The sequence below is a fragment of the Hevea brasiliensis genome, unplaced genomic scaffold, assembly GCF_030052815.1.
Source record: "Hevea brasiliensis isolate MT/VB/25A 57/8 unplaced genomic scaffold, ASM3005281v1 Scaf61, whole genome shotgun sequence".
Classification (NCBI taxonomy): Eukaryota; Viridiplantae; Streptophyta; class Magnoliopsida; order Malpighiales; family Euphorbiaceae; genus Hevea; species Hevea brasiliensis.
In genome coordinates this window covers 208,927-225,304 of record NW_026615151.1, presented here as the reverse complement: position 1 = coordinate 225,304, position 16,378 = coordinate 208,927, and the positions used below count along the sequence as shown (strand labels likewise).

Here is a 16,378-nt window from a genome sequence, read left to right as displayed (position 1 = left end):
GTCGCTATCAAAATCCAATTCATTAATCATAAAAAGCAAAGTAATCAATAAGAAAAAATCAATGTACAGATAATTAAAATGTTATAGGGTAGATCATCAGTCTATAAACCCTTAGGGAAAAAACGGCACAAAAAGGAAAAAAAGAAATGAGTAATTTATCTCATGAATTTCTAGGATAACTAAAAATCTCAATTAAGAAATCAACATATTAACAAGGAATATCAGCGAACCATTTAAGTATTTTGAAGGGAAGCTTTATAATATCTATTGCCAAATTGGCCAGACCAGCACAACATACACAACATGGGCACAAGCAACTCAGTATAGTCCTGCCATTGAAGAAAAACACAAATTCCAAAAAAAAAAAAAAGGGCAAATCAATCAAGCCAAAATCAGGAAAAAAAAAACCCTCTTTTAACATAAATATTTAGGGAGAAAAAAGGGTAAAATACATGAAAATTTTATAATCTTATGATCTGGGTTTTACTTCTAAAAGATCAAAAATAGTGAAAAAAAAACAAAGGAGTTGGAAGAATATATAAACAGAAACATACCCAATGATCCAGGCGACAGCACCAATAAGAGACAAAAGCAGAGCAACCAAAGCAAATGGCAAGCCCAGCAAGAACCCATAAGGCCTGCAATCTCCTATTTCTTGCAAACTTTTTCTAATCTTTCTTCTCTGTTGCAAAGATATGATTCTTGGAAGAAGAGGCAAGAATGAGAGAAATTTATATAGAGTTGGTACGTAGTTTGCCACGCCACTATGCAGATTCTATTAATTTATAGGGACTGGAAAGACCTGCACCCGTCGATTTAAGATAAAGTCAGTTTTGATATTATTTAAATTAAAATTTATAAATTAAATTATAAAATTATATATATTTTTATTTAGAAATATTTTTAAATTATGACTAATATTTAAATATATGAATTCATTTAGTTTGGATGGTTTACTGGCCGGTATGCTACAAAAATCTTTTAACGTATTGGCAAAAGTAGCCTAAGAAATTGGAATTTTCTTAGGGTCATTTGGTGTGAAAGTTGGTGGGTATTTTGGGCATCAAAGGAATTTCGGAAAGTTGAGTGTCTGTTTCAATGGGGTAAGGAGTGGCAGAGGGTGAAGTGCTTTGGTGTTACATGTTTTTCACATTTGAAGAGAGGGGAACATTTGGATAATTCTTGGAAATCCTTGAAACGGAATTGACTTATCAAATAAAGAAAGAAAAGGAATTGTTGAAAGCTTTGGAAATAGCATGGAATTGTATATTTTTAAGCATTTAATTTAATTAAATTTTATTAAAATAAATTTAAATAATATATAATTAAATTTAAAATGTATTTAAATTAAAAAAATGATATTCATATTGAACTATAATATGTTAGGTATCTCTTATTAAATCCGTCATTAAATATAATATATATATATATATATATTTTTTAAATAAATATTATTTAAATATTTTACAAAATTATTAAATTTTTAAAATATAAATTTTAATAAAAAATATATTTTTGAGGATTATTTATATTTATATTTATATTTTTTTATGAATGTATAAAGGAGGTGAAAATATTAGCTTTACCTAAATTATCTTTCATGCTTAAAATTAATTATAATTATATTTTTATTATTTAAATTAATTTTAAAGTTTGTATAAATTTAAAATTTTTTAAGTTTAAAGTTTATATGAGTTTAAATTTCTTAGTCATTTATATTTAAGTTTCAATTAAATATAAAATTTTATAAGAAATAATTAATTAAAATAAGAAATTAATAAATAAAAAATAAAAAATATTATTAATCTATCTATAATTTACAATCTATCTGCATATTTATCTATATATAATCTATAATTTATCTATACTATATATAAATGTGAGAAGAGAGAGGAGAATATTAGTTTTGCCAAAAATACCCATAGTGATTTACTAATATTACAATAAAAAGACAAAATTTGATTGGCTATTAAAAATTAATTTATTTTAAATTTTATTTTTTAATTGATTATAGAGTTTATATAAATTTAAAATTTTTAATTATATTTGTAATTAAATTCTATTTAATTAAGTTTTTTATTATAATTCAAAATAAAATTTTATAAAAAATAAAATCGAAAATTATTTTTATAAAATTTGTTGCTTTCTTTTTTCTTCAAAACAATTTAGTTTATTTTGTAAAAATTAAAAAAAAATCAATTTTGTTAAAAAAATTTGATTATTTTTATAGAATTTAACTAAAAAAAAAATAAAAATTGACTTTTCAAACTTTTCTGTCTCCAGAAATATTGATGAATATCAAATTGAAAATTAAAATAATAATTTTATTTTTTATGACTTTTTTATGGCCAATTTTTAAATAATTATCAAAATTTATTACTTTATTTTAGTATATGAAAATATAATAATAAGAGGATATATATTAATAATATCCTTGTTTACTTAAATACAATAAACAATGAATTTCTTAAATAAGTGAAGAACTGTGACACCCCTTACCCGTCTACAGTATATCCGAGTAAGCTATGTCACACGGTGTATCCAGAACACTCCATTTTATCTCAATTAATTTTTATCATAGTTTTGAATACAATTTGTGAAATATAATTCATTTAAGTCATTTATTAAAATTATAATTTATTTGAGGTTCCGAAAATTTTATAAAAAATCCGGCAGAGTACCGGCTAAAACTGGAGAAAACCGTTCTTCGGAACCTGTTAAAAACACTTCCAATAATCATTTCTCATCATTCTCAAACTCCAGAGATCATCAAAATCTCAACATTTTTCAATTTCATTTCTCAATCATTCATCTCATATGATAATCATGTACAAATCACAAATAAACATTCACTTTTCCATTCATCAACACAATTTTCATTATTTACATGAAAATCAAAATACATTACATAAGCTTCATTTACACAAAGGAAAATAAAAATCAATTACAAAATACCAAAATGAAGCCTAGTGTCCTACCAATGCACTGTAGGTGGTGAGGTGACACGGACACTATGCTTGAGATGCAGGATGGACTCACCCAGTCTGCGGTCTACTGGGCTCACGATCAGTATCTCCAGAACCTACGCGTGGCAAAAGCAACGCGCTAAGCAATAATGCTTAGTGGTGCAATAATAAAATAAAAGAAAATAGCAGAAAATAAATATGTATTGAATGTACATGTCTTATTTGTTTTGTATTTGTATATCCATTCATTTCGTTAACTTTATCCACTTTCATTCATTTGGTTGCCCAAGTAACCTATACTGGACGACTAGACTGGATAAACGGGTAAACTGGCACTGGGTATCAAGTATCTCGGGCAGTCACACCATCGGTCACATATGTATCTCCCGGTGTGCAACAGAACAGCTAACAAGCTATAAATAATATTAGGCACGAGGACAAGTCTCAACACAATATCAAAATGGCTAAAAGCCATAAAATCACAGAATGGCATAACGCCATGTGCAGTACTGCTAACTGAACCCTATTGGCATGCCAAACTATCCAAACCAATCTTGTTAGGTATACTAGGGCATTTGATACTTTAAAATTCTTTAATTTGTAAATTTCAAGTTTTGGTGTCACTATTCACTTCATTAGTCAACAAAAATGTTGACTTTTGGATAGAAAATAGGTGCATTGGTTTTAACACTCCCAATGTACCACATTTTGCATTTAAAACTTGTTGGAATTAATTACCAAATCCATTTCCAAGCTTAGCACTAAGGGGCAGAATTTTCAATTTTTGTACCATAAGTTTACTGTTCCATTAGGGACTGTTACATTGGAAATTTGAGGAAATGGTAAACATTAAATTTGTTCCTTATTTTGTCTAGTTGAATTTCTTTTTTTGAATCACTCCATTTGGAGTTTTGTAGCTCCAGATATGGTCCAAAAACCACAGCTGGCCGGATTTCCAATCTGCAGAATTTACCAAATCTGCAGTACAATGAATAGTGACTGCCATTGCCTTGTTGAATAGGTTCTGGTCATAATTTGGGGTAGGTTTCTTCATGAAAGTTGTTTGTCTATATCTCATCTTGTTTCTGTAAAAATTTCAGGTCAAATGGACCATTCTACAGTGAGTTATGGCCAAATGAACACTGTTCATTTGGTCATTCTGCAGAATTTGCTTGCAGGGTATCCGGATTGGGGCCAACTTTCGGTCCACTTGCTTTGGTCTTTTGAGCATGGTTTCTTCAGAAAAATTGTGTCATTATAAGTCTAGTTTCATGTCCAATTGGCCAAACACCAATTGAACCTACACAGCCAAAGATATGGCAGTCCAAACAGGCTAGACTCACGACCTCCTTCTGCTTTGTCCTAGGCGACCTACCATTTCACTTTGCCATGCTATATTTCAGTCCAAATTATGGTCAACTTACCTCAAATGGTCACTAATTGACCATTAGAATGTTCTTTAACAATTTCATAAGCCAAGTCAAATTTTCACTCCCAAACCCTAGCCCAAATTCAAAGTTCACCCATATTGCCTTAGTTAACTAACTAATCCATTATCCTTATATTTACATACTTTAAATATGATCTCTAGTTCACTCCAAGTCCATCAAGACACTCAATCATGTTCCTTCCTTAGGGCTACCGAAATTCATAGTAAACATAAACATAAATTTCATTCATTTGACTTTCAAATTCTTACTCCTTTTTAAGTCTTTAACATGGAAATAAAGAGTTCTAAGTATATATGTGCACTAACCTCTTGTAGGGCAGAATTTTCCCAAGCTTAACTTCACTTTCTTTCTTCTTCTTGGCTGCCAAAAGGTTATGCAAGGTGCAAGGATGAATTTTAGTGAAAGGAATAGGAGGAATTATGGTGAAAGGAGGAGAGAAATGAAGCTTTTTGAAGATGTTAATGAAGGTTTGGGCTAGGTATGGATTTCGGCTGGTTTTGGGGAAGAAGAAGGCAGCTGGTATTTTAATTCCTTTGGCCTTATTTATCTCTTTTTTATTAATTAATTAAATAGTTGTTTAAATGTGATTGGTGGAAGCTTTTAAATGACATCATCATATGTCATAAATGAGCCTTTTATCTCATTTTCTATTCTTTACTTCTCTACTTATTTTCAATTTAATTTTTAGCAATATTTATTCACATTTTATGTTATAATAATTATTTACTCAACTGGACAAGTCGGCCAAAAATCACCTCTGAAGGCGAAATGACCAAAATGCCCTCCGTTTGGCTTAACGGGTCAAAATTGTCTGTACCGATTGAAAAATTTTTCTAAATATTTTCTTGGCATTCTAATGCCATAGGAACCTCAATGACCCTTCTCTGAAGTCCCAAAAATTATTTTATGAATTTTTCCCCGGGTCTAGGGCCCCTAGTCGTGAGAACCGCAACTTCCCTCTGGGTTACCCATCGCTTGGGCACCGACTCATTTGACTTGGTTGTATTTTATTTTTAAAATTTTTCCTAAATTTTTTCTTATTAATATTTGAGTGAATTATGGTTCTTCACTTTAGTTTAAATATTTTTCCGAACGTTCTAGCTGTCCGGACCGACACCGGTCACCGGAACAGTAGAATGTACGGAGTTGCTACCGGGAGGGTGTTACAACTCTTCCCCTCTAATTTAAATTTCGTCATCGAAATTTACCTGATGCAAACAGTTGAGGGAACTGTTGCCTCATCGTCTCTTCACTTTCCCAAGTTGCCTCCTCGGTGTTGTGGTGCCTCCAAAGCACTTTCACCAGTGGAATCTGCTTGTTCCTCAATTCTTTTATTTCCCGAGCGAGGATCCGTAGAGGTTCTTCTTCATATGTCAAATCTGGTTGTATTTCAATTTCTTCCTTGAAGATGACATGTGAAGGATCTGAGCGGTATCTTCTGAGCATGGACACGTGGAACACATTGTGGATCTTGTCCAGCTCTGGTGTTAAAGCTAGCCTATAGGCCACTGGACCCACACGTTCAATGACTTCATATGGACTAATGAACCTAGGGCTTAATTTACCTTTTCTTCCAAACCTCAATACCTTCTTCCACGGTGACACCTTGAGGAACACTTTGTCGCCAACAGCATATTCTATTTCTTTTCTCTTCAGGTCGGCATAAGATTTACATGCATGCGAGGCAACCTTCAGATTGGCTTTGATTAGTTTCACTTTCTCCTCGATCTGTTTCACGATCCGGCCCCACCGCTTGTTCGCCCAATTCAGTCCAAAGACACCTGAGTTCTACATTTTCTCCCATACGATTGCTTCATACGGGGCCATTTGGATACTAGCTTGGTAACTATTGTTGTATGCAAATTCGCGGTGGGAGGTATCTATCCCAACTTCCTCAAACTCAATGACACAACTCCTCAAGATATCCTCAAGGACTGGATTACTCTTTCGGATTGCCCATCCGTCTCGAGGATGGAAAGTCATCTTGAAGTGGAGTTGTGTACCCAAGGACTCATGCAACTTCTTCCAAAATCTCGATGTAAACCTTGGGTCTCGATCGGATATGATGGAAAGTGGAATTCCATGCGATCTAACTATCTCAGCGATATACAATTCTGCTAACTTCTCCATTGAGTAGTCAGACCTAACTGGCATAAAGTGTGCTGACTTTGTCAATCTATCCACTATCACCCATACTCCATCATATTTCTTCTTGGTGAGAGGTAGACCACTTACAATATCCTTGGTGACCCGATCCCATTTCCATTCAGTTATGCGTATGGTGTAGCAAACCCGATGAAACTTGATGTTACGCCTTGACTTGTCGACATGTCAAGCATTTAGTCACATAGTCGGCTATGTCCTTCTTCATACTGTGCCACCAATCAAGCTTGGATCATGATACATCTTTGTACTTCCAGGTGCATAGCATATGCAATCGTGTGTGCCTCTTTTAGAATCTCGCCTTCAATTCCCATCATCCGGTACACAATCTTCCTTTGTAATACAGACACCCATCTGCTTCCACCCCATAGTCAGTTGCTTTTCCCTCTGAGATTTTGCTCATAATAGCCATTAACTTTTCATCTGCCTTTTGCCCATTTAAAATCTGTTGTAGCAGGTTTGGCCTCACTTGCAACTCAGCCAAAATAGCTCCATCTCGAATCAAAGTTAGACGGGCATTCAATGATCTCAAAGCTGTCATGGATTTTCTGCTCAAAGCATCAGCAACTACATTTGCCTTCCCAGGATGGTAGTCAATTACACAATCATAGTCTTTCAGGAACTCAATCCATTGCCTCTATCTAAGGTTGATCTCCTTCTGAGTTGGCAAATATTTTAGACTCTTGTGGTCTGTGCAAATGTAGCACTTTTCACCTTACAAGTAATGCCTCCATATCTTAGTGCGAAGATAATTGCTGCAAGCTCTAGATCATGGGTAGGGTAATTCTGTTCATGTGGCCTTAGCTGCCTGGAAGCATAGGCAATCACCTTTCCCTCTTGCATCAATACACACCCTAACCCATTATGAGAGGCATCACTATAGACCACAAAGTCCTTTCCTGATATTGGCTGTGTTAACACTGGTGCCTCTGTCAACATAACCTTTAACTTCTCAAAACTGGTCTGACACTAGTTATTCCAGTCAAATCTGACATTCTTGTGTAACAACTTGGTCATTGGAGCAGCTATTAAGGAAAATCCCTTCACAAATCTCCTGTAATACCCAGCTAGCCCCAAGAAACTTCTGACCTTAGTTGTATTCTGGGAGGCTTCCATTCCATCATCGCTTCTATTTTCTTGGGATCCACCTAATCCCATTAGCTGACACTCTGTGTCCAAGGACTGCATTCTCATTCAACCAAAAGTCACACTTGGACAACTTAGCATCCTGCTTCTTTTCTCTCAGGGTTTGCAGAACAATCCTCAAATGCTCATCATGTTCTTCCCTGGTCTTGGAATACACCAAAATATCATCAATAAAGACCACTACGAACCGATCTAAGTGTGGATGGAAGATACGGTTCATAAGGTCCATGAATGCTGGTGCATTTGTTAGGCCAAAGGGCATCACGAAACTCATAATGCCCATATCGGGTCTGAATGCGATCTTTGGCACATCTACATCCTTCACCCTCAATCGATGATACCTCGATGCGAGATCAATCTTAGAAAATACTCCTGCTCCTTCAACCGATCAAACAGATCATCAATTCTAGGCAACGAATATTTGTTCTTCACGTCACTTTATTCAACTATCGATGAATCGATGCATAGCCTCAAAGTCCCATCCTTCTTTTTACAAGCGACCGAGCTGCCCATGGTGACACATGGGCGTATGAACCCCTTATCAAGCAACTCTGCAACCGAGTTTTCAACTCCTCAATTCTGGGTGCCATCCTATAAGGAGCAATGGAAATGGGTGCAGATCTGCAGTGTCTCAATAGCAAATTCAACTTCCTTTGGTGGCAAACTGTGCAACTCTTCAGAAATACCTGCAGGAAGTCTCTTGCGTGGGTATATCACTCAGTTTGGCTTAGCTTGCCTAGTATCCACCACATGTGCTAGGTAGGCTTCACAGCCTTTTCTTATCATTCTTCTTGCAACTGTGGCTGAGATGACATTGGACAAGAAATCTATCCTTTCCCCCACAACAGTGATCTCATTACCTTCAGAAGTTTTCAAAGAAATTCTCTTCAATTTGCAATCAACTATTGCCTGATGACGTGATAACCAGTCCATTCCCAAAATCACGTCAAACTCGTGGAAGGGCAACTCAATCAGGTCTGCCAAGAATTCATACCCCTGAATCCTTAACGGGCAACCCTTGTACACTTTGTTCACTAACACACTGTGGCCCAATGGATTAGTGACCAGAATGTCTTGGTCACTCTCCCCTACTAGTATCCCCCTTTCTACGGGTAAGTTGATGCAGATGTATGAATGAGTGGATCCTGGATCCACCAATGCATGCACAGATGTATTGTAGAGGGAGAACATACCCCTGATGACGTTCGGGGCATCTTGCTCCTCCTAAGCTTTAATGGCATAGGCTCGCGGTGGTACATTATCGGCCTCTCTGTGGCTCGATGCAGCCTGTGATGATCCCATCGCCAGATTTGCGATTTCCTACCCCTTTGTGGTGCGGAGCAGTGCATGTCGCTTGCATTGGAGCGGTATAGTGGTTCTGCGTGGGCGTTCCTCAACCGATGCTCTGTTGACCCACACCTTAGCGCACCGCCACTCTCCAACACTCCCTTATGCCATTTCAAGCGGTGTGGACATGCAGGAAGATGCCGGGCTGGTCCTGAACCCCATCCTCGGAGAGCGCCCACCGATGGTGTGGGTGACCTCTCCTAGGGGTAACCGTGGCTCAGGCCCCGAGATCGACCACGACCTTGTGGCTGGCCTGAACTTTGTGCAGGTGGACCCTTAAACTTCTTCCCAAATGCAGGAGATGAACTAGACTGACCTGGGCCCCTCTTTTGCTGTCTTTCCCTTCTAGTCTGCTCACTGATTCTTACTTTCTCCACTTTTAATGCAGCTTCCACTAACTTGGTGAAGTCAGTGATTCCCAAGGCGGTGATCTGGATCTTTATGTTGTCATTTAATCCCTCTTCAAATCTCTTACACCTTTCAGCCTCATTAGGGACTATCTCCCTTCCATAGCGGCTCAATCTTACGAATTCCTTCTCATACTCGGCCACTGACAACTGTCTCTGCCTCAGGTTAATGAATTCCCTTCTTCTCTCTTCTAGATATACACTACCCACATACTTCTTCTTGAATTCTGAGAGGAAAAAGTCCCAAGTTACCATTTCTGGCTGTACTTCACTAGACACCGTATCCCACCATTCATAAGCATCATCTTGCAACAGAGATATGGCAGCTTCTAGGTTTTGTTCTGGGGTGCAGTGGAGTTGTTTTAAGACTTTGCCTGTTCTGTTCAACCAATTCTCTGCTGCAACAGAATCATCTTCTCTCTTGCCAAAGAAGTCCACTGCTCCATACTTTCTCAATTTTTCCAGGTGTGATTTTGGTTGTGGAGGTGGTGGTGGTGGTGTCTTGCATCTTGGCATTACCCCACCATTTGTCTCAAGAATTTGGCCATTTGTTGGAACATGGCTCGTGGAGGCCGAAAGGTGCTCGCTTGAGTCGTGAGCGAGTTCTCCCATACCCCCAGTCTCAGCTGCTGCAGGTGGAGCATGACTCTCCACTTCCTCCTCAACTGCTCTCTGTGACGTAGGGTCCATATCCTATTCAAAATAAGAAAGACAAACAGATCTGCAATAGTGTCACCTCAACTCTTACAAATGCGATGCATGGTATGGACTCAATCTAGGCCTAGAAACGCCTAAACCGTGCTCTGATACCACTAAATGTGACACCCCTTACCCGTCTACAATATATCCGAGTAAGCTATATCACACGGTGTATCCAGAACACTCTATTTTATCTCAATTAATTTTTATCATAGTTTTGAATACAATTTGTGAAATATAATTCATTTAAGTCATTTATTAAAATTATAATTTATTTGAGGTTCCGAAAATTTTATAGAAAATCCCAGAGTAGTACCGCTAAAATCGAGAAAACTGTTCTTGAACTGTTAAAAACACTTCCAATAATCATTTCTCATCATTCTCAAACTCCAGAGATCATCAAAATCTCAACATTTTTCAATTTCATTTCTCAATCATTCATCTCATATGATAATCATGTACAAATCACAAATAAACATTCACTTTTTCATTCATCAACACAATTTTCATTATTTACATGAAAATCAAAATACATTACATAAGCTTCATTGACACAAAGGAAAATAAAAATCAATTACAAAATATCAAAATGAAGCCTAGTGTCCTACCAATGCACTGTAGGTGGTGAGGTGACACGGATACTATGCAGAGTCACAGGATGGACTCACCTCTGCGGTCCACTCGGGCTCACGATCAGTATCTCCGGAACCTCACGCGTGGCAAAGCAACGCGCTAAGCAATAGTGCTTAGTGGTGCAATAATAAAATAAAAGAAAATTGCATAAAATAAATATGTATTGAATGTACATGTCTTATTTGTTTTGTATTTGTATATCCATTCATTTCGTTAACTTTATCCACTTTCATTCATTTGGTTGCCCAAGTAACCTATCTTTGGACGATCGATGGATAAACGGGTAAACCGCACTTTGGGCATCAAGTACCTCGCCGTCACACCATCGGTCACATATGTATCTCCTTGTGCAAATGAGCTAACAAGTCAGTAAATAATATTAGGCACGAGGCCAAGTCTCAACACAATATCAAAATGACTAAAAGCCATAAAATCACAGAATGGCATAACGCCATGTGCAGTACTTCTAACTGAACCCTATTGGCATGCCAAACTATCCAAACCAATCTTGTTAGGTATACTAGGGCATTTGATACTTTAAAATTCTTTAATTTGTGAATTTCAAGTTTTGGTGTCACTATTTACTTCATTAGTCAACAAAAATATTGACTTTTGGATAGAAAATAGGTGCATTGGTTTTAACACTCCCAATGTACCACATTTTGCATTTAAAACTTGTTGGAATTAATCACCAAATCCATTTCCAAGCTTAGCACTAAGGGGTAGAATTTTCAGTTTTTGTACCATAAGTTTACTGTTCCATTAGGGACTGTTACATTGGAAATTTGAGGAAATGGTAAACATGAAAGTTGTTCCTTATTTTGTGTAGTTGAATTTCTTTTTTTGAATCACTCCATTTGGAGTTTTGTAGCTCCAGATATGGTCCAAAAACCACAGCTGGCCGGATTTCCAATCTGCAGAATTTACCAAATCTACAGTACAATGAATAGTGACTGCCACTGCCTTGTTGAATAGGTTCTGGTCATAATTTGGGGTAGGTTTCTTCATTAAAGTTGTTTTTCTATATCTCATCTTATTGCTATAAAAATTTCAGGTCAAATGGACCATTCTACAGTGAGTTATGGCTAAATGAACAGTTACTGTTCATTTGGTCATTCTGCAGAATTTGCTTGCAGGGTATCCGGATTGGGGCCAACTTTTGGTCCACTTGCTTTGGTCTTTTGGGCATGGTTTCTTCAGCAAAATTGTGCCATTATAAGTCTAGTTTCATGTCCAATTGGCCAAACACCAATTGAACCTACACAGCCAAAGATATGGTAGTCCAAACAGGCTGGACTCACAGCCTCCTTGCTGCTGTCCCTAGGCAGCCTACCATTTCACTTTGCCATGCTATATTTCAGTCCAAATTATGGTCAACTTACCTCAAATGGTCACTAATTGACCATTAGAATGTTCTTTAATAATTTCATAAGCCAAGTCAAATTTTCACTCCCAAACCCTAGCCCAAATTCAAAGTTCACCCATATTGCCTTAGTTAACTAACTAATCCATTATCCTTATATTTACATACTTTAAATATGATCTTTAGTTCACTCCAAGTCCATCAAGACACTCAATCATGTTCCTTCCTTAGGGCTGCCGAAATTCATGGTAAACATAAATATAAATTTCATTCATTTGACTTTTAAATTCTTACTCCTTTTTAAGTCTTTAACATGGAAATAAAGAGTTCTAAGTATATATGTGCACTAACCTCTTGTAGGGCAGAATTTTCCCAAGCTTAACTTCACTTTCTTTCTTCTTCTTGGTTGCCAAAAGGTTATGCAAGGTACAAGGATGAATTTTAGTGAAAGGAATAGGAGGAATTATGGTGAAAGGAGGAGAGAAATGAAGCTTTTTGAAGATGTTAATGGAGGTTTGGGCTAGGCATGGATTTCGGCTGGTTTTGGGGAAGAAGAAGGCAGCTGGTATTTTAATTCCTTTGGCCTTATTTATCTCTTTTTTATTAATTAATTAAATAGTTGTTTAAATGTGATTGGTGGAAGCTTTTAAATGACATCATCATATGTCATAAATGAGCCTTTTATCTCATTTTCTATTCTTTACTCTCTACTTATTTTCAATTTAATTTTTAGCAATATTTATTCACATTTTATGTTATAATAATTATTTACTCAACTGGACAAGTCGGCCAAAAATCACCTCTGAAGGCGAAATGACCAAAATGCCCTCCGTTTGGCTTAACGGGTCAAAATTGTCTGTACCGATTGAAAAATTTTTCTAAATATTTTCTTGGCATTCTAATGCCATAGGAACCTCAATGACCCTTCTCTGAAGTCCCAAAAATTATTTTATGAATTTTTTCCCGGGTCTAGGGCTCCTAGTCGTGAGAACCGCAACTTCCCTCTGGGTTACCCATCGCTTGGGCACCGGCTCATTTGACTTGGTTGTATTTTATTTTTAAAATTTTTCCTAAATTTTTTCTTATTAATATTTGAGTTAATTATGGTCCCTCACTTTAGTTTAAATATTTTTCCGAACGTTCTAGCTGTCCGGACCGACACCGATCACCGGAACAGTAGAATGTACGGAGTTGCTACCGGGAGGGTGTTACAAAAACTAAAAAGACAATGAGAAAAAAAAAAGGAGAAAAAATTACACTTAAAAAATATGTCAAGAGAAACATGTTCAAGCTGATTGTTGACAAATTATAAGTACATCTATGTTCATATATAGTCCAGACAATGATGTACCTCAAAAACAAAATATTAATATTTATTTTTATCTGTTAGATATGGAGATCTTGCATGGTGGAAAGATTAGTGATCTCTGCTGCTATGATTATTTAGGTATATATTTCTTATTATTTTTTATTTTTTTTAATTCTCTAGATTTTATGAATCATGTTATTCTTACATGCGCTAACTGCAAAAAAAATAAAATCTATTTGAAATTATCATATTTGATTTTCTATATCATCACACTTATAATGTACTACATTTATTGATAAGATATATATATATATATATACATATGTTATTTTTGTGACTTAAATTTTGGATATATTTTTTCATGGACCCAAATTGTAACCCAACCCTAAAGTTTCGCACTGCGACTCGATTGGGATAAAAAGTGAGATCTGTTGTGGTAGCGGAGGACATGGACCAGTATAAATATTGTAATATTCTATCATTTATGGTAGAGTTGTGAGATATTCGAGAAACATACTGAGGTTAGGGTTTGAGAGTTCTGATTAATTGTATCTTACTCTTTTTATTATAGTGAAACTTTTTTTCTCTTGTCTTCCCCGTAGACGTAAATCTTATAATTGAACCACGTTAAATCTTGTGCTATTCTTCTTCTCTTTTCAATATTGTATGATTGTGCAATTTGTATGTGTACCTTAGATTTACGTGCTCGTTATAACAAAAAAAAAATATAATAAATAAATAAATAAATATATATATATATAATCTCATTCCCAGATTAATAGTATATAAATGGCTATATTTTGTAGTCTACACTAATTTGTAAGAGGTATGTTAATTTTTTTTATATAATATATATACTTAAGAAAATAAATAAATAAAATTTTAAAATATTTTAAGATTTATTAGTTAATTAATATAATTTTTTTTTTAAAAATTGCATATAAAAAAATTAAATAACAAAAATAAACAACAAGCATAACGTGCAACCCGCGTTAAAAAAATAGTAATATATAAATGTGTAAAAGTACGAATATTAGTTTTGCTTAAATTGTCCTTCATTATTTTTAATATTTATAATTATATTTTTATTATTTAATTTAATTTTAATATTTATATAAATTTAAAATTCTTAAGATTTAAAATTTAATTATCTATATAATTTCAGAGTTTATATAAATCTGAAATTTTTAGTCTTACGTGTATTTAAATTCTATTTAATTAAATTTTTATTATAATATAATTTAAAATAAAATTTTATAAAAATATCTTTATAATTTATATTATTTACAAAAAAGAGTCAAATTATTTTTTTATGAATACAAGTATTATATTATTTAATAAAATTTTTATTTATTTAGATTCAACAATGACGTTTACTTGTAGAAAAATAATTACTAAAAAATTTAATTTAAAAATATATTAGTTTAACAAAGTGCCATGTTGTAAATAGAATAATTATTTATACTTTTTTACTATAATTATTCCAATTAAAAATAATAATATACTAATGTTAGTGTTTTTTTTTATTAGCATCAGTTTTTTTTTTTATTTTATTAGCATCGATTTTTAGTTTTTATTATAAAAAATTTAGTTATTAATTTATTACTTATAAATAATTTATTGGTGTTAATATATTTGGCAATCTTATTTTTAAAGTTTGTATCTATATCATAAAAAAGTATGAAACTATGTATAATATTATATATCAAATAAAAATCAATAATATTGATACTTATTGATATGAGTGTGTGTAATTAATTTTATTAAATAAAATAAAAAAAAATAAAATAAAAAATAACTAAAAATAAAAAAGAACATAAATATTATATGAAACTATACCAAATTAAATTTATTTTACTATTATATGTATAAACTTTTGAAAAGTATTGGAAAAAGTTTAGATTTTTTACGCTAATTATATATGTTTTATAAAAATTATATAATGTTAAAAACTAATTAGTCTTAATAAACTTAAGACTTCATTATTTTAAAAATTTAATACAAAAATATATAAATCAAGAAAATAATAAATAGTTAAATTTATATATTTATAAATACTTACAATTATAAAATTATATTGTAATAATAAATTTTTTTATAATTAATTTCACCTCTATAATTTTATATTTTCATTGATATATTTTTATTTTTATTAACTTAATTTAAAAATAATAAGTACATATACATATATGAGCCGATGAATGGTCAAAGGGGGCATTGAGCCTCCTTAGAATTTTTAAAAAATTTGAGGGTATATTGATATTTTACAAATCCCAAAAAATGTTAAACCCAGCTGCAATAGACCCATGTGGATGCTCTACTAAAAATCCAACTAATACTCAATTGGTATTCATGCAACTATGCACATATTTTTTGCCTTCACATTTGAACAATAATCTGGACGATCCATGGGAGACAGAGAAAGAGAAATCCTTGACTCAGTAATCCATGCTCAAATTAAAAAGGAAAAACCCTAGTATTTGATATTCTAGGTAGGAAATGACAACCAAGCAATTTTCGAGATCTAAAAGTCAGTACAATTTGCTATTGTTTAGCAATTTGGTAGTTTCTTTCCACATCCTGTCAAAGATATTAAATAAGAAATTAAGCAACATACTCAGAAAACTAAAAAACATCCTGAAATAATCAAAAGGATGGTGCTTCATCACTTGCCATGCACCTTTTATGTATGTATGTATGCTGGTACATGGTGAACTTTAACAAATGAAATTCAAAATAGGCTAACCAAACGGTTGAGTCCTTTAAACTAATTATGCTTTAAATAATTATACAGGTAAATATGAATAATTTATTTTTTTAACCTGTTAGGCTCTAAATAATCAAAACAGATTACCATTTTGGATAATATGGAGCAGACACAATGAGTAAAGAAA

At 33.7% G+C, this 16,378-nt stretch overlaps 1 protein-coding gene across 1 annotated transcript in view; it reads right to left on the bottom strand.

Annotated features, from left to right (window-relative positions):
• Positions 1–208: 208 nt before the first annotated feature.
• The window catches only part of LOC131177592 (signaling peptide TAXIMIN 2-like), a 36,154-nt gene continuing 19,984 nt past the window's right edge, over positions 209–16,378 (bottom strand). Inside the window, exons 4-5 of the mRNA XM_058142632.1 lie at positions 555–682; positions 209–329 (exon numbers count right to left, since the gene is read on the bottom strand). Coding sequence (XP_057998615.1) covers positions 209–329; positions 555–682 — 249 coding nt within the window. The remainder of the gene's footprint in view (positions 330–554; positions 683–16,378) is intronic.